This window comes from Sinohyriopsis cumingii, chromosome 1, assembly GCF_028554795.1.
Source record: "Sinohyriopsis cumingii isolate HCF-2022 chromosome 1, ASM2855479v2, whole genome shotgun sequence".
In the NCBI taxonomy this organism is placed as follows: domain Eukaryota; kingdom Metazoa; phylum Mollusca; class Bivalvia; order Unionida; family Unionidae; genus Sinohyriopsis; species Sinohyriopsis cumingii.
The window spans coordinates 167,868,460-167,887,335 of NC_142961.1; the positions used below are offsets into that span (position 1 = coordinate 167,868,460).

Genomic DNA, 18,876 nt, shown 5'->3' on the forward strand with positions numbered 1-18,876 from the left:
ACCAGTCCAGGATATAACTGTAAATCTAAATGAATTAAAGTTCGATTGCTCTCTAAAGTGATTTGGTAGCCTATTCCACATAGTGGCAGCTGCATATTTAAAATTTTGTTTGCCAGATGTTGAGGTTTTTATTTATGTGACATAAAATACTTGAATATCAACGATTTTCTTTGTTGTGTTTAAAAGCATATTAAATTGTCCAAACATTTGGAAGTATTCAGTACTTTGAAAGTCTCTAGAGCCATAACCAGAAGTCTGCGCACCTTTAGAATTCTCATTTTTGCCAGAAGTAAAGGTTTATGATAGCTGCTTGTCCAGTTTTGGTATGGACGAGTTACTCGTGTTGTCATGCATCCATGTGCTAATTTGTCTCCAGTTGTAAAATAGCTGTGGTGTTTCCACTTGTAAAATACATGGAGTGTTTCCACTAGTAAAATGTGACACATCCTACATTAAAAGAAACTTAAATTTTTACCTTTCAGATTACATTGCGTGAAAGGTTGGAAGTATGGGCCGTTTTCATCATTCGATTGCGTAAGTGATTATTGAATTTAGATAAACTTTCAGATTTCCAATTTTGTTTTATAAAAAAAGAATCTCTCTGTCTCTCTCTCTCTCTCTCAATATTAGTCTTTAAAAATTCTCTGCCAATACTTTGTTGTAAAGTCCATAAATAATCATACCCCACCAACATAAAATATTTAACAACTGGTACATTATTAAGAAAACACAGCATATGATTGATATTTAATAACTAACTGAAATCTTTAAGCACACACACACACACACACACACTGTATAATAAGGTAAATAAGAAAAAGGAAGACAATCATAAACACACTCATTGAATCCTTTATTCCAAAAGACAAGAACAAATTCATAAGGTTACAACATTCAAGCTGGATTCCACTAAACATGACCACATCAAGGATTTATATAACAAACTGAAATAAACAGCATCAATAAAAAATCATTGCAATTAAGGTTTAGGTCCACACTTTGATTATTAACATGTATTTTGGCCATATGACATAAAAAACATATAAAAAACCTATACATTATAATTAATTGTAGCTGATATCTGCACCAATATTACATTACGGTAATTGCTAATAGGTACAAAAAATTTCATAAACTGCCACTCGCACAAACCATTTATTCTTTGTTAGTTTTAAAACTGTACTATAAAATGTACCAATTCCAAAACATTCATATTCGTTTATAATAGCCATCTTACAGATGCAATGTAAAATTGTGCTTGCCTCTGTAACACGACCACCACGAACTAGTGTGATTCTAGATGGCACAGTGGGCATGAAACTGTACCTACAATCTCAAAGTGACACACCTTATATTCCTTAGGTAAAACATTTTTTTAATTCTCAGATTAATGTAAAACAGATGGCTATAGACACATTCTTTCCATCCAAATAAATAAAGGACTAAATTACCAGTTCTAAAGTTAAAGGTTAAAGGAATATATATATATATATATATATATATATATATATATATATATATATATATATATATATATATATATATATATATAAAAACTACGTTAAAGGAATATGTGAATTTAAATAAGCCAAATGTTACCTTTTCTCTTGATTTAATTTTTTTAAAATTAAGAAAGCAATCTCACAGTACAGTACATGACATTTTACAATCAAACACAGCTCTATAATAGGAACCTGCCAATACTGACCAAGTTATCTGCATGATGCATGTCTTCCCCCATTCAAAGCCAACATTTCTGGTTATGAGATTGGTTCTTTAGTTGCTGGTTCACAACTTCAAAGAAAACTTTCAAACTGGAGTGCATGCAATGGGAAAATTTTACCATTTCGTTTCACTAACAAGTTCAATGGAAGCACCCAATTCAAAATATCACATCATGGAAACATTTGGAGCACCTTGTCACTAATCGTTGTATTAATGAAAAGGGAACAAGTTGATGCCTTGTGTATGGTAATGATCCAGAAAAATTAGTCACGTTCCAATTTTTTTTATAAGTATGGGGGTGGGGGGAAGGGAAAGGTTAAATTGTTTTAATTATGTTATACTTACCTATTGCTATTGCCTTATTTTCATCTACCAACACCATGCAAGTCACCTCATCCACGCTTACAATTCCAGTCGATGAAAGTTCTAAAAACCTAAAACTGATAAAATACAGACCTGACTCACGTCATACGCACATATGGAATATGCCTCCTGTTGAAGTTTGACCCCGACTTCACTTCTGACATCTGAGCAGGATGGACGAGGTAATCTTGCAATGGTGACAGGTAAGCATTACATAATTAAAATTATGGTAGCTTTACTCTCCCCTCCCCTTAAAAAAGCCATACTACATTTTAATAGCAGTAATGCATTGCCTGTCATTATTACGTTATTAGTTTGGAGGGAGCTGATGGCCTCTAGAAAAAAAAACCGATGTGGCTCTCACAACATCGTTCAGTGAAGAGTGATTAAGATAGGACTAGTTAGTGGCAACAGCCTTGACTTCAAAGGCTTTAATTTTCATGAAAGAAAGTTCCACCTCAGTGAGGGACTGATAAGCTCTCTTTATAGCCAAGACAATTCACCTAGAAATAGTGGTGGATATGAACGTATCAATAAAGCCCTTAATAGGTCGACTAAGATACATCCAACCCTTCCCCATTGATTTACAAATCCAATTGCCCAACTCCCGGGAAAGGTTCAAATTCGGCTTGGGCAGGCTCAAGTTTCCAAGGTGCTTACCCATGGGCATGTCCAAAAGGTTAAGAGTGAGAATGGGGTCATGTTCCATTATAAAGCTTTACGTTCTGCACTATTTGTACCCCGTGATCTCACCATAGGACATACATCAGCACCTTATTTTGTGTCCATGTGCACCGCACTCTTCTGTTACATATATGGTTACAGTTTCTTTCATCTATCAAACGGTATTTCAAATCTTGTAGTCAGTATCAAAGTAATTTTCACATTTTATTGTGCAGACGTGATAAAGTGAATATTTACTATTTAAAGCAAGTGTTGACAAATAATGAATATAAACTTTTGTTTTAACATATCATTTACATTATAGTCATAATATTTGTACATATTTGGGATTCACCGACTTCAAGGTCCTAGCTTAGCCTTGGGCAGTTTATGAGCTTGCAAACTGTAATCAATCGACTTGTCTAGTTTCGCATGTTGCTGATTTTAGGGCGAGCAGGTGTTAATTGTTAATGTAACTTACGAGATTTATTTGACAGGCGTGTTTGAAAATAAGAAGAACTCGTCTCTAACAATTAACCATTAAGGGGATTTTGTTCAAAGCATGATTGATGTACCAAAAATATAGCACAAGCCAACAGTGATTATGATCCGTTGTTAACAATAATTACTGGTAAATGATACAAACTTAACTGCTTGGCAAATAATTAGATATAACAATTAGTGTTTTCAATCTCAAAAGTTGGCTTGTCAAATATCTGTACGTCTGTCACTGATTCAATGATGACAGTGGATAATTGTTAAGTAAATGGATAAAAATAAGTGTTCATAAATCATTCTACTGTAAGTATAAATAAATCATTATCAGTAGTCTTTTTTCCTTATTGTTGATGAACCTACTATCGTATGCAGGAAAAAGGGAAATGATGAAGCTTCTAGCCATAATGAACCTATTTCAACAAAAAATAACCACTCTGTTGCTACAAAATTTTAGGAAAGTTCCAATCATCATGGAATAATGAGTATCTCTGGATAGAATCTTGTTATTGGTTATTTGGCTTGAAGGCTTGCTGGTTTTCTTATGCTCATTTTGGGATATTATATTTGGGGCAAGCTCAAATTTCCCAAAGGAATGTTAAATTTTCCAGTCCGCTTAAGCTTTTATAAAATTTTATAAATCAACACCTTCCATCTCCCTTTAAAGCAGCCAAACCAAATACAAATGTAAAGACTTAATTGGGCTGAAAGCCGTCTTGGTCATCCCCAGCACAGATAAAAGAGAATGGGGATCTCAATACAGTATGAAGCTACAGAAGGAAGCTGGTTTTTTGTAAGAAACCCAGTTTCAATAAGGAGAGAATCTGACTCGTAATTGCAGATGAACCATAAACAACCTTTTCAAGAGACAAGACATGAAGCTCACTCCTCGTCATAGATACTAAGTAGAGCAGGAATAGTTTTAAGGGTAAGGTTTTCAAAGAAAGTTTCGCTGAACGTTTTTAAGTTTTTTTTTGACCAAGCCCACAAATCACATGCGAGATTCCATTTCGGTATGAGTGATATAACGGTTTCGGCAGCTCAAATACTTGATATGATTGGAAAGATGAATGTTCAACCCAAAAGATGGACCTTTACAGAATAGGAGCATGTTAAGCAGGGCTGCCCTATAGTCTTTAGTCATGGAGACTCGACATTCTCTCTCCTCAAAATGGAAAAGAAAGTATCTGTTTTACGGCACTTCAGAACAAAAGTGGCTATGTCGTTACAAAAAAGGTCAAGTTTGAAAAATTGGTAAAATGTATTGCACAAACGTTTAGGAACATAAACGATTCCAAATAAATATCAACATTTTAACAAAGTAATTAACTTATGTAAAAACCTTAACATCATTAAAATTTGTTGTACAAACTGCATTCCTATACTTTCTCACGTGGCACATTCTTCTACAGTTTCTACAAGCAGTTCACATCAAAATACTTTTGTCTCACAGGGTGGTAATCTACAGTCTGCCACTGCACTCAAAGGGGGTAAGCTAGAATCAATGCATTTCCTACTGCACAAAAGACACAAGATTCTCCACTTTGCATCATAAACTGTCGAAGTGAACTGCCTCTTATCCAGGGCAATGAAACTTGCAACTCTGCTTGAAAGTATGAAGGTGAAGAATCTGGGCAGCTGTGAGGCAGAGACCTGCTGTACTGCGACAGCAGGTCCCTCCTCAGTAGTAATCTCCTGGGCTCATATACCAACCAAACGCGGAGATCACTGAACCACAATCACTGAGGTGAAGCTACCAGAATAAGCCAAACTGATGATCTTGTCCTGGTGGAGCACCTGCATAACCAGTATGTTGGGTGCGAAACCATAAGTGAACAGATGAGCCCACTTTAAACTGAAGGCGTCCACTGCCCTTGCCTTCTGATTTTGGGACTGGGGAGACTCAAATGGGGAGCCTGATGTTAAGTCTTGTTGTAAACAACTCCACCTGGGTCCTCCCTCAACAGTGCCATTAAGAATCACATGGCCCTTTCTGGTCAGACTGTCCTCCAAGATATTCTTTTTTCCATGAATATGGCAGACTCTGAGGACGATTTCCTTCAAGGCAGCCCAACAGAGGTTGTTCCAGACTTTCTCATAAAAAGGGGCACATGTAACTCCTTGACTCGTCTGGCACACTTACAAATATGTTGCCATTAGAAATCATCATATAAGAACCCTGCATGGCTAAGAATACTGCAAGTATCTCCAAATTGCTGATGTGAACGGTTTCTTCTACCCAGAACCACAAACCCTTAAGAATTACCCCTTCTGGCTCTAAGTGAGCATCTCAACCTGAATCCGATCTACAACGTTGGATTTTGTGGGCATGAGTTGGTACTGTCATCAAAATCCCATCCTGACTGGACCATCAACACAAGTTTAGATGAAAATCATACCCCAGAGAGATCTGAGCTGACAAAGTATCCTTGTGCAATATCCAGTTGCCACAAGAAGAAGCTGGAGAGGTACAAGAAAGTCTTCATAGGGCAACCATGTCATCTGCAGAGTTGATAAAGGATCCTTGTGCAGTTTCTAATTTGCCAAAATGAGATACTCGGGACGTGTAAATAAAGTCTTTCTAGGGGAACTATGTCCTTTGCAGAGTTCGTGGTCCCTCAGGAATGAATGATATAGGCAGGCCAATGAGGACTTGACTTGGATCACCAACAAATGTAAACAGGATTCCGTCTATCCTGTCAAGTGGAACATAAACTGCCTTAGAAAGACGAGGAAGTTCATCACCATGTAAACAAAATCCTGATAAGAGATTCTTTTCAGTTTCTGAAGGTTTGGAATATGCCCTAGCCAGGTCACAGAAAATCAACATAGGGAAAGATCTCGCAGAAGGGACTCTCTGAGGATATTGTGCCTCAACCAGTTATTTAAGTACACGGAGGATGATGATCCCTAGAAGTCTTAAGTGGAGTGCAACTACTCACCTTCACCTCTGGTAAAAGCTCGGGGGGGGGGACAAAGGCTAGGCCAAATGGCAGAGCTCAAAATTGAAAAAAGCTCCTGCTCCAGGGATATAAAGGTATGCACTCTAAAAGTAATTGGAGACCTGCCAGTCACCAAGCCATAAGGCATTCCTGACTGAGGCAAAAGTCTCCATCTTGAATTGCTCTTCCTTCAGGTACATGTTCAAGGCAGAATTTATTTAATAAGCTATAACTACCTTTGTGGACACTAGGAAAATCTGGGAGCAGAAAGTTGGAGACCGGTCTTTTCCCTGGTGAATGACGATGGGGAGGGAGGACTGTGAAAAGAGATGTTCCCGGAAATGAGTCTGGTGGCAATCCATTAAGGCAGAAAGGATGCATACATCTTCCATGCCGCCTGACCAGATCCCTATAAACAGGACTAGCCAAGAACTCAAGGGAATGATGGTAAGAGATATACATGGCAAGAGAGGGGGCAAGTCACTAGGGCCTACCCCAACTGGAAAATGGGAGGAGTCCACAAACGTTTTCCCTTGGCCTTTTTGGTCGCCTTGTTTGGTGAAGGGAGAAGAGGGATGTTGGAATTGGGGTTGCTTCTGCGATGGATGGGGCTAGGGGCTACATACTCTTGAAAACACTTGGCAGAAGGACCAAACAGAAAGTCCAGAAGAACAGTTGAGCAAGCTTTGGGGTTTCCCTCAAATGGCCAGGAGTTACTGTGATGGACAGGTGTTATTGGTCCCTCATATTCTAAGATGCCAATGAGGGAATGAGACCTCCAAAGAAGGTCCCTACCTCCAGAGGATTAGGGTTTAGAATGTTCTTATTGTGGACTATTAATAACTTCTAAGCATCGAGAGCAACATCCCACTGAGGTGGAGAAACTTTGTCAATAGTGACATGAATATGGTCAAGACATGCCTCGATGTGTTATCAACTGACTCCATTAGGTGCTGAAGCACCAGAGGAAACAAAGTATCCTCCTCCAGAAGATTAAAGGTGGTTACTAAAAACACTGGCATGTGAGGCTATGGTTACAAGCATATGAGCCCAAAGCTCCAGCACCTCTCGAGTCTTGACTGAGAGACAAACCAAGGTCCCACCAAAATCCCACTTGTGACACAACAAAGTCCATGTGAGGTGGCTTTCTAGGCCAAATTAAGCTGGAGAGTGAGCTCTATAGTAAGATGCTGATACCAAGAGTCACAGTGATGGTGGGAGCGGGGCAGATCAGATCACACATTATGTTGATGGCAAACTTTTGGCCAATAGAAAACTTTTGGTAAGGCTTCCACACTATTACAGAATGAAGAAGCAAAAGTAAATCTGGGTGTAATGAAGCCCTGTAGAGAATTTTCTTGTCCTCCAAGCCTAAAGGCTTTGGACACAAGGTCTGGAGGGGAGGTGGTAAATCTCATTTACTGCCTTATCAATCATCCCGATTTGATCCTCCTACTATGCCAAGGCCAACAGGTGACAAGTGCCAAGAGACCTGAAAGGAGGATAAGGACTGTCTTAGCCAGTTCCTCATCAAATTCATGTTTACCAGCTGAGAAATGATATCATCATCCTGTGCTTTCTCTTTATTGTTAGACTACGAGTCCCAGAGGATCCAAACACTTTTGCCCCAGCAGGGAATTACTTTTTGCTAACAAAGAGAAAGATCCCATACCCTAACAGTATCAAGGAGATAAAGATCTCACTCTCCTGGGACTGATGAACAAGGACATGGAAGGACATTTCTTCCTCCCCTTATTAGCTCTCTGCAAGGTCCTATATTCGACCAGCCCACAAACAGCAAAACAGGACTGTCTGTGTATACACATTTAGTACATGCTAAACAGGTGGGATGATTATACTCGAATGCCTTTTGCAGCCCCAAATTTCACTCCACCCTGCAACATTCAACTCCAACATGAAAATAAATATATAAATATATTCTAATCAGAATATGTAATGTCAAGCAAGTATTTCTACAAATATTCAAATGTAACAATTTGATGAAGGGGAAATAAAAAATTCAGAACAACACTAGTGTAGCAATACTTATCCTAAGCAACAATTTATTAATGGACTGCCCAAGCAAAAACTTATAAAATAAAATTCCAGAAATAAATCAAGAGGGAAATTACTCACCCTATCATTGGATAAGGGCAATGGGATAAAGTGAACTGGGCACTGTTTGATTAGCATGGTGCCAAAAAAAAAACTAACAAGAGAGCTAAAATAACATTCAAAATTTGCTAAGACAGAGGGAATTATCACTAAATGAATATGAAAAATAAACTTAAATGCCAAAATACATCTTTTGAACAATGACTTTCTGTAAGCAAATTTGCACATATGTAAACATACAAAACTTCTAAAGAAAAGAGGAGTATTCCAAATGGGTGTATAATATGGAGTCAGACTGGGTCTGTGCTTTTCTGTTTAGATTCCAAGAACCTCCATCTAATGGGAGGATGTAATTGCAAGCATGGATAAAGACTTGCATCCTTGAACATGTAAGCAAGGCAATAGTGATACTAATGGGTTAGTAATATTAAACTGGTTCATATATCTGTCCTTTCTTCTAAAGAAACAAGATTTTAAAAGAACCTAAAGATATTTCTATGTAATTTCCATGAAATTATGGATTAAACTTAGAGGGCTGTTCCTTTACTTTATTAATTTGTCCATAAATAATGTTTTATAATGAAGCACAGGGGTTATTAGGCTCACACAGTGTAAAATATGATTTTAAAATAATAATAAAACAAATATTCTTATTATATGAGAGATAGATAATAAGAAACATGGTACCAGTAAGTATTACATTAAAAGTTTCAAGAGCACTCCAATGATAAGATTTAGAATTTGCAAAAACACTGAAACACCAAAAACATGCATTGTATTTAAAACCAAAAAGGAAAAGGGGGGTATGGGTGGACTGAAATCAGGCAAGGCAAAGTAAACTTCAATTTCTGGGCTTGTTTAAAAGAAATGACAAAATCTGAGAGTAACTATTTTGTCTCAAATGCCCCATGGTGGGACTCTGTGTGTGTGTGTGTGTGTGTGTACCATTCACTTTCTATCTGTATTTTTTGTCTTATTTTTATACACATTTTTCCAGGTACCTTTTGCATATTCTGCTGTGCTTTCTGATTCAATAATAGTTCTACAAAGATAAGTTACATTTTGACAACCACTTAAAATTACTCACAACTGGTGAAAGGGTATCCTGCATTAGTGAGATTTTCTATTTTACTTCACAAAATAAATCTAAATAAAACTTATAAATTCAAATACTGTAAATGCTAGTATAAGCTGAATCCAACTGCATACTGCACACACCCAGAAATCTGGGTCTGTGCAGTTGGTTAGGAGTAATCATCAGAACAAATAACACAAACCCAGATCTTCTGGCACATAATACAACAACAGAGCAGGGTCTCTGCTGTTTGCAGCTGGACTCGACTTAAAGGCAAGTATATTTGGTGTATGTCATAAATCACGCTTTTACAAATTCGCTTTGCTGTTATTGTACAGTCTGACCACTTCATGTCATGATATAAATGGAATATAGTTATTAACATGGTAAAAACTATATTATGTAAGAGTAAAAAAAATTGAAATAAAAAACAGCATCACCACTATAAAAAAAAATCCCACAAACTACCTTAGAATATTTTGTTTGTCTTTTTTTATTGTCCTTTTTATACTGGATGATAGTGGCTAAATATTTTATAAATATTATATTATCAAGCAATAAAAAATGAGTTACAAAAGTAAAACTAAAGGTCTTTTACATGAATTAAAGACAATAATACTTATCTAAGAAACTTTAGATAAAAAAACAAAGGATTTTAAGTGTTCAAAACATACTACTAAAAAGGAGTGATAAGGAAAACAATATCAATAAAACTTTTAAAATTTACATAAACATTCTGCCTGTTAATATTGCATTTAAGTAAAATAAATAATTAAATATCTTCAACACAATAATGGTTACAACACTTTAAACAGATGATACAGTTTAGTCACCAAAGTAGATGATTGGAATGGTTAGTAAACAAGTTCAGCATCTGTTTGCCTGCACATACCATGGTGAGGTCATAAAAGTTGACAATCATGAAATACGACTGACTTTTAAGACAGAGCTATAAAGTTACTGGGCAGGAATCAAATGTAACTAAATTTCATAATTCTTAAGTGCATAAAAAGGGTACAAAAATGATAAGTGACATTGACCTTATTGATAAAACCTTGACAGTGATACATGAGATGCTACTAAACCAAGACATTTACGTGTACCAGGCTCATCCCTGTACCTCAAACAGCTTTTATGATAAAATAGAAAATAAAAACTTTAACATATTGGCCAGTGATCTTGACCTTGAGGATAAGACTTCAAATGTACAATGCAACAAATCTTCTAGTGACAAATATAAATACTCCAGGCTTGATACATTTATCTTAAACAGCTGTTAAGTTAGAAAGCAGAAGGGTAAATGTTACTGAAACAAAAACTATTGACCTGTCACCTAAAACTTCAAAGATATGATCTCCAATGTGGTATGTTGTATAACTTTTAGTGATGATTTGAAACTGTAATAAGTTTAATCCCTTAATCTCAAATGGCTCTACAGTTATAGAACAAAAGGAAAAGCGCATGATAGGGAATATAAACTAAAAAATGACTTGACCTTGAAGACCAAAAATGTAGCACATATTATACCTGCTAATAATGATGTATTAGAATACCAAGTTTCATACCTTAATTTCCAATGGTTTTAAATAGTGCAAGGGAAAGTGTGAGGTATGGAATGAGGCCCAGATGCTATGTCTCCTGCCTTTCAAAGACTGGGAAAATAAGTTCACATATTTATGACAGTGATGCATGGACCATACATGTGCAGACTGGAGAGAAACTGAAATATAATAAACACTGTGACTTCACGCGCAACTTTTCTGTATATCAGACCTCTATAAACCATATTATATTAAGAGATTAATGATTATTACTTTCTTGATGTTGCAAAGTTGCCAGTGTTTGGTTTAGTTCAACAACATATTCCCAATGACCAATGACACATTATTATGACCAATATAGAATGACACGTTAATACTAGTATGTATATAGAATGACATGTTAATATCAGTATCTACAGAGCTTGAGAGGTTAATACTAGTATATATATAGAATAACATTTTAATACTAGTATCTATCCAGAATGACATGTTAATACAAGTTTCTATACAGAATGACATGTTAATACTAGTTTCTATACAGATTGACATGCTAATACTAGTTTCTATACAGAATGGCATGCTAATACTAGTTTCTATACATAATGACATGCTAATACTAGTTTCTATACAGATTGACATGTTAATACTAGTATCTATTTAGAATGACATGCTAATACTAGTTTCTATACAGAATGACATGCTAATACTAGTTTCTATACAGAATGACATGTTAATACTAGTTTCTATACAGAATGACATGTTAATACTAGTTTCTATACAGAATGACATGCTAATACTAGTTTCTACACAGAATGACATGTTAATACTAGTTTCTATACAGAATGACATGCTAATACTAGTTTCTATACAGAATGACTTGCTAATACTAGTTTCTATACAGAATGACATGCTAATACTAGTTTCTATATAGAATGACATGTTAGTACTAGTATCTATTTAGAATGACATGTTAATGATAGTTTCTATACAGAATGACATGCTAATACTAGTTTCTATACAGAATGACATGTTAGTACTAGTATCTATTTAGAATGACATGTCAATGATAGTTTCTATGCAGAATGATGTGCTAATACTAGTTTCTAGACTGAATGATGTTAATACTATTATCTATAAATAATGGCATGTTACAACTAGTATCTATGATGAATGACATGTTAAAACTAGTATCTGTCCTAAATGACATTAATACTATAGTCTGACTCTACATCCCTGTTTGTTTATACCCCCTACTGACTTAAAAAACGAGAACATTTAATGTGATAACAAATGCACAGAACTAAGTCAATTAAATCATTGATTTATAATTTCTAACCTGACTGTGACCAGAATGGCACTAATGCTGGCATCCCCTGCACCATTTCATGCTTAACAGACTTTCCATACTAACACGGCGCCATATTGAGTACACTATAGGCTAGTTTATTTCCATCAGACAACATAATGATGTAGTTCATCCTGTTCGGCAACTACTGGATAATTCCATAAATTACATAATGTTGAGAGTTTGGAATTATATCCCTTTGCATATATGAACATAGAAATTAAACCGCTTGTTAAATCCACATGAAAAGCAAATCTGTAGTCATTATTTTCCTTTGCTTGATTCGGCATTGTAAATATCGGAAGCAGACGACTTATGTATGTACATCCGTAGTCATGATACACCCCTTTGCTGAAAATGGACTTGTCCAGAAACTGGAAATGGATCCGAGCATGTCCGTCTATTACAATGAAAACTTCCGTTAAGTATGAAACGCGCATAAGATGACGGTGTTAGGGTCACTCTACTCAGTCAGGTTAGAAAATATAAATCAATGAATGCATTAATGGTTTCCATTATTTAAATCGTTAGGGGGGTACAAACAAACGGGTTTGTATTGTCAGACTATAGTATCTATCCTGAATGACATGTTAATAATAGTTTCTATACAGAATGACATGTCAATACTAGTTTCTAGACAGAATGACATGTTAATATTAGTATACATACAGAATGACATGTTAACATCAAAACATAAACAAAATGGCATGTTAATACGAGTATCTATCCTGAATGACATCTTAATATGTTTTCTATACAGAGTAGCATGTTAATACTAGTTTCTATACAAACATTTTAATGCTTGTATCTATACAGAATGACAAGTTGAGATATATATATATATATACACACACACACACACACACACAGAATGACTTGTTAATACTAGTTCCCATGCATAATGACATTGTAATATAGTATGTATACAGAATAACATGTTCATCCTGGTACCAATATGGAATGACATGCTAATACTAGGATCTATTTAAAATCCTTTAAAGAAAATTCATAACATTATGCACAAGTACTTCCTTAAAAGTAAAAGTAAAATATAAAGACTTCAATTTGAATATATCTTTTATAAATTTAGTGATGGCAGTGTGCACTTAATATGTCTCATAATACAATGATCTGTAAAGCTTTAAAATATTTGCTTATCAAACACATACACATTACAATAACTTTGCAAATACTGATGGTTTGGAGATTACTATAAAAATTACTAAATAAAAGTATTGAGACTATTGATGGCATGGAGGGTTGAGATTATATTAATGTGTAGATCATAAAAGCATAACTCTACAACTGCAAACAAATTACAAATCTTTATATTATTTTCTAAATTTTCTTTTTTATTCATCACACAATAATTTATATTAACATCTCAAATGTACTTTAATTAATGATTTATTGTGGTGGCTTCCTTTTAAAAGCAGGGTTTGAATACTACCATGACATATCCAAGGGAGAAAAGTACTATCAGGTCTAATTATTTACCTAAATGTGAGTTGCCTCTCTTGAAGCATAAAATGGCCTTCAAATTCACTTTAAGAACTCGTGATACTAATTCAGTTCCCATTGCAAACCATGCCAACAACGATATTAAAATTGCAATCAGTTCCCATTGCAAACCATACAAACAACATGATATTAAAATTGCAATCAGTTCCCATTGCAAACCATACAAATAACATGATATTAAAATTGCAATCAGTTCCCACTGCAAGCCATACAAACAACATGATATTAAAATTGCAATCAGTTCCCATTGCAAACCATACAAACAACATGATATTAAAATTGCAATAACTTTACATTTTTGTATGCTCATAAACCTATATTTATTAGTACAGATGCATCCTGGATGACAGCTTCTGTGCAGAGAAAATTATAAGAACCGCAACATTTTCTGGATCTATGTTTTTGAAACATGTACTTTAAATTCCAAACCAAACAGTCAGGTGCTAATTTCAGTAATGAGTGTTCCAAACTTAAGTCTGTAAAAGGACTGAAAGTTCTTCAATAAAACAAAAATGTCTATTTTTTTCAGTTACAACAAGGATAAGCTCTCTAAAGATTTTTTTAACAAAAATATATCTTTCATTATCAACCAGTCCTGGCCAGCAAAACCCACATATATTTTATCTGCACACATTTCCAGACAGGTTCCCATTGTTTCCATACAATTACTACTATTAGTCCATAACACGCCACACACCGTCAATGCCTACATCATATTTTATTTTTTCTCAGTTATTTTACAAAAACATGTTTCTGCTGTAAATGCTGATAACAGTCTGACTTTATTACAGTACTGTATGTACAACTTTCTTTTAATACCTCATTAGCATGTTCCAATGTTTGCAATATTATGCCCTCATTATTCACATCAGCCACTTTATAACAATACATATTGTCAATGAGGAGAGAGCTGAAAAGAAGCTTATGCTTCTTGTTCAATCTTCAATATCTCTTGATCGATTTGATGTGACACCTGTAACTAGATAATGACTTAAACTACCATTGGTCTTATACTTTGTTACTAACTTTCAGTAAGACCATGAAATTTGTTACTGTTATTACCAATTATATTTTCTAGATGAGGATGGGCACTGCCAAAAGCACAACGGGTCTGAAATCTCTCTAAGCAAATGTAAGAAAATTCAAAGGAAGAACAATGCAGAATAACAATACAAATAATAGATAATCAGTCATGTAAACACCAAATAAGAAGTAGAGCAAATTTTACAGGAGACATTATCTTTCTTGTATATATACAATAGCTTGTTTTTGGTACAAAACCCCCAGAAAATCCATGTGATTATTTTCCATTCATATTTACATTTCACATGTTTATTTATCCTTATTTTACAGTACTGAATTTTCTCGTGTATAACCCATACTGAACTGTACATAATAGAGACAATGATCTGCCAGCATATAATGCACCAGAAGATCTGGGCTTACACTATCATTCTTCTTATAATCTCTGGCGAACATCATAAACCCTAATAAAAGTGAATAAGCAAACAGAATACTGTGAAATTTGTGGTATTTTGACACAATTATTTGTTTTAAATTATTTGCCTTTTTTGACATCAACTGGAATTTTCTTTAAAATGAAGGTCTGATTGATGCAGAAAATAACTCCTTTCATGGCAATATAAATTGCTAGTCAACACAAATGGACATACCATCCCTTTTAATTTGTAATGATGCAAATATTTTTGCAGCTGAATTAAGAAATGTTGCAAAACCTATGCTTCTCATTAAAGTTGTATTTATATCTCTTTGTCAAAGTGCATATATATACTAAATTGAATCAAACATATATATGTCATCTTTGCACTCACAATTAATTTTACCTTTTGTAATATTTACAGGTGACCTTTTTGGCCAATTGATATATATCTGATTGCTTTTTGGCAGTAGAGATATTGATGAATATTTATGATATCTCACTTGGAAATTTTATGCCAACTAAAAACATGTCAATACAACAAGGTCTTGCCAAGATGATGTAATTGAAAGCAAAGTGGGCCATGACACCATACATGTTTTTTTCTCTCATGGAAATTATTGAATATCACTTAATGTAAAGCCTCATACTAACATGCCTATATCCATTAAATCCTTCAAGGGTTATTGCATGAAAATAAAATCTGTGAGATGAGACGTGTCTTGACATAACTGTGGAACATGGGTATCACTATGAGGGCACATTGCTGTAAACAATCGTTGCCCAAACAGTCATAATTTCAAATAAAAATAAGCAACCAAGTATTCCAACGCTACAGTTTGACAACATAGTGAATGGATGTCAATACTTGCCTCTACTTTGACAGGCTCAAATGTCTGCATCACTCTTATATTAGCTGTAACTCTATACCAATGGTGGAGGGCATACAAAATATAGCTTTATGCAAATCTCTTCACACAAAACATTAAAGAAAATGAGAGAAAAAAAATAGCAATTTTTGAAAACTTGCAATGAAAGTTGACATCTCTTAAGGGATAGACAAACTTGCTCCTATGTCATGGCTTACATTTGATAAGAGTATTAGAACCAGAGCACATTGTGAAGTCATTAGCAAATTATGACATAAATTAATGATACCCCTATCATTTCACAGCTGAAGGAAAGCCATTCCACATTACATAAGGGTTCTACAAAATGCAGTGTCTCACCTGACCAATGTACTTTTGTGTAATTCTATTGTGCCTGATGTGCCAAAAACAAGACTTCAAAACTTATACAATGAACACAGTTCAAAACTTTATCATAAAATCGTACTATTGATTCTGCTGGAAATTCTTTAACCTCTTTCTTACCATGTTCAGGTGGTTGGGATAAAAGACATGATGCCCCTGAATAAGACATGAACCCAAAAGTCATGAAATACAGGTATAAAGTAGATTGGTCACCCAAAAATGTCTAACATGTAAAAGGTGTGGGTCAAAAAGATTATGAAGATCATATGGAAATATTTGAAATTACATGCAAACTCACACTGGTCATCCCATATACAGAAGTCAAATCCAATTTCAAACTTTAAAATTTTCAAGGAAAAATCTAGCATTTTCAAATAGATATAATTTTTAATGACTAAAACTACAACTTTTCTGTTAGGTCTGTAAAATAAAAATATTTTTTTACATCCTGTAAATAAATCCTTGGTCAAATACAGATCTAGATGAAAATTAAAAATTTTTAAAAAAGAGATCTCAAACTTTTTCTAATTTTATATTTGTTGCATCATAGGCAATGCTTCCCAAAATGGGCAGTATAAGACAATATTTACATAGTAAAGTGATATTTGTAGAAATACATGACTTAATTTAAGACAATATTTACATAGTAAAGTGATATTTGTAGAATTACAAGACTTAGTAACACTGTAATTAAGTTCTTTCAAGTGTACCACATGTGAAGTTTAAGTGAATGTAAACTCAAATACAAAATTCAGTGCTTATTTTGAAGGTTCTTCATAGAGATATGTGAGAAAAAGATAGCAAAATAGGAAAACCAAGTATATCTTTTGTTGGATTTTTTTTTCAGGGACAAGGGTTTGGATATATATTTCAGAATTAGCACATTTATAATAAAAAATATTATATATAGGTAAGAAGTCTCTTTCATAATTCTGGTAAAATAAATCAATGATCATATCTGCTTGAGATAATCATAATACTTATTGAAAACGTAAAAAAGAGTGAAAACCCATCTTGCTACCTGAATTTCACATTCTCTACCCATGATTTGCAACATATAACTGCCAAAGGCACCAAGAACATGATGAAAGGGTGTCCACACCTCTAAAAATCCATTAATAACATTGATTTCTGTGACTAAGTCCCATCATTTCCGATAATTCCAATGTGTGGAAACAATGGTATCATCTAAACTCCTATATGATAATCTTCTAACAGATAACAACTTAAAAACCTGGTATGTAGCAGTAGGCAACCATGGATGAAATAACTAAATAGAAGAGCCACAAAAGTGTAAAGAACACACTTGTAAATAGCCTGTAGTTTTTGGGTCCACCAAGCTCCCCACCGATAAAAGGACGTCGTCTTATGAGAAGTACTGCAATACAGATGACTGCTTCTATACAATAGACAGTCACTGAAAATGCCAGCATACCAGGCTGCACTTCAAACTGCCCTCCTGTGGCTGTGTGATAAACAGCTGCAACTGTCCAAGCAATACCAATTCCAAGAAAAACATTGACTGCATTACTGCCAGTAACATTACCAATTGAGGAATCTGCATACTGATCATTGACTGCAGCAATTTTACTTGCAAAGGTATCTGAAAAAATGTCAGAAATAAGTTGAAACAATATGCAAAATATATTTGTATTTATTAAGAACTGTATAGCTGAGAATTTCTATTGCATGGACATTCCAATCAGTAACAGATTTGTATGTAATGTATGAAACAATATGCAAAACATATTTGTATTTATTATGAAGTGAATATATGAGATTAGATATTGTGTGGACATTTCATTCAGTAACAGAAATGTTATTAATCCAGTTAGTAAATAACTGGAAAGGTGTTGACTTCTATTTACCTTCAAATTTATTTTATGATCAAATATCAAAAGTTGGTTTTCTTCTCGATTTTGAAGACTTCTAATTCTCTGAAACATTCAGTTACAGTCATTTTAAAATATTATTAATTTATTATTATTTGGCTAGACATGCTGAGAGTAAATAAAATGGATTCAACAGAAACTATGCTCCATTTTACAATGCATATACCATACATACTTGCTTACAAATGAGATCTAACAGCAAACAGCACAGACCCTTATCTGATGTTGCATAATGGTCTGGCATATTAAGGTCTATGATGTTTGTTCAACTGATTACTCCAAACAAACAAACAAAAAACCCACCAGATCTGCCATCATATGATGTGCTGGCAGATCTGGATCAACCTTGTCTCCATCTTCAGAGCTGTCTGTATCCAAAGACATAAGGCAACAACAGGAGGCTCTAATGATATAACTGAATTTACTCTGATAAATGAGAGGATATGTTGAGGACTTTTTGAACTGGCAAAGTTCAAATATTAAGAGGTGGGAGATAATCAAGGTAGTG

General features: G+C 34.6%; 1 protein-coding gene across 2 annotated transcripts in view; it reads right to left on the reverse strand.

Moving 5' to 3' along the window:
- Nucleotides 1-832: 832 nt before the first annotated feature.
- Nucleotides 833-18,876, reverse strand: part of LOC149808343 (sodium/calcium exchanger 1-like) — a 131,697-nt gene continuing 113,653 nt past the window's right edge. For both annotated transcript variants that reach the window (XM_089975922.1, XM_089975916.1), the window contains one exon: nucleotides 833-18,079. In XM_089975922.1, the coding sequence (XP_089832048.1) occupies nucleotides 17,703-18,079 (377 nt within the window). In that variant the 3' untranslated portion in view covers nucleotides 833-17,702. The remainder of the gene's footprint in view (nucleotides 18,080-18,876) is intronic.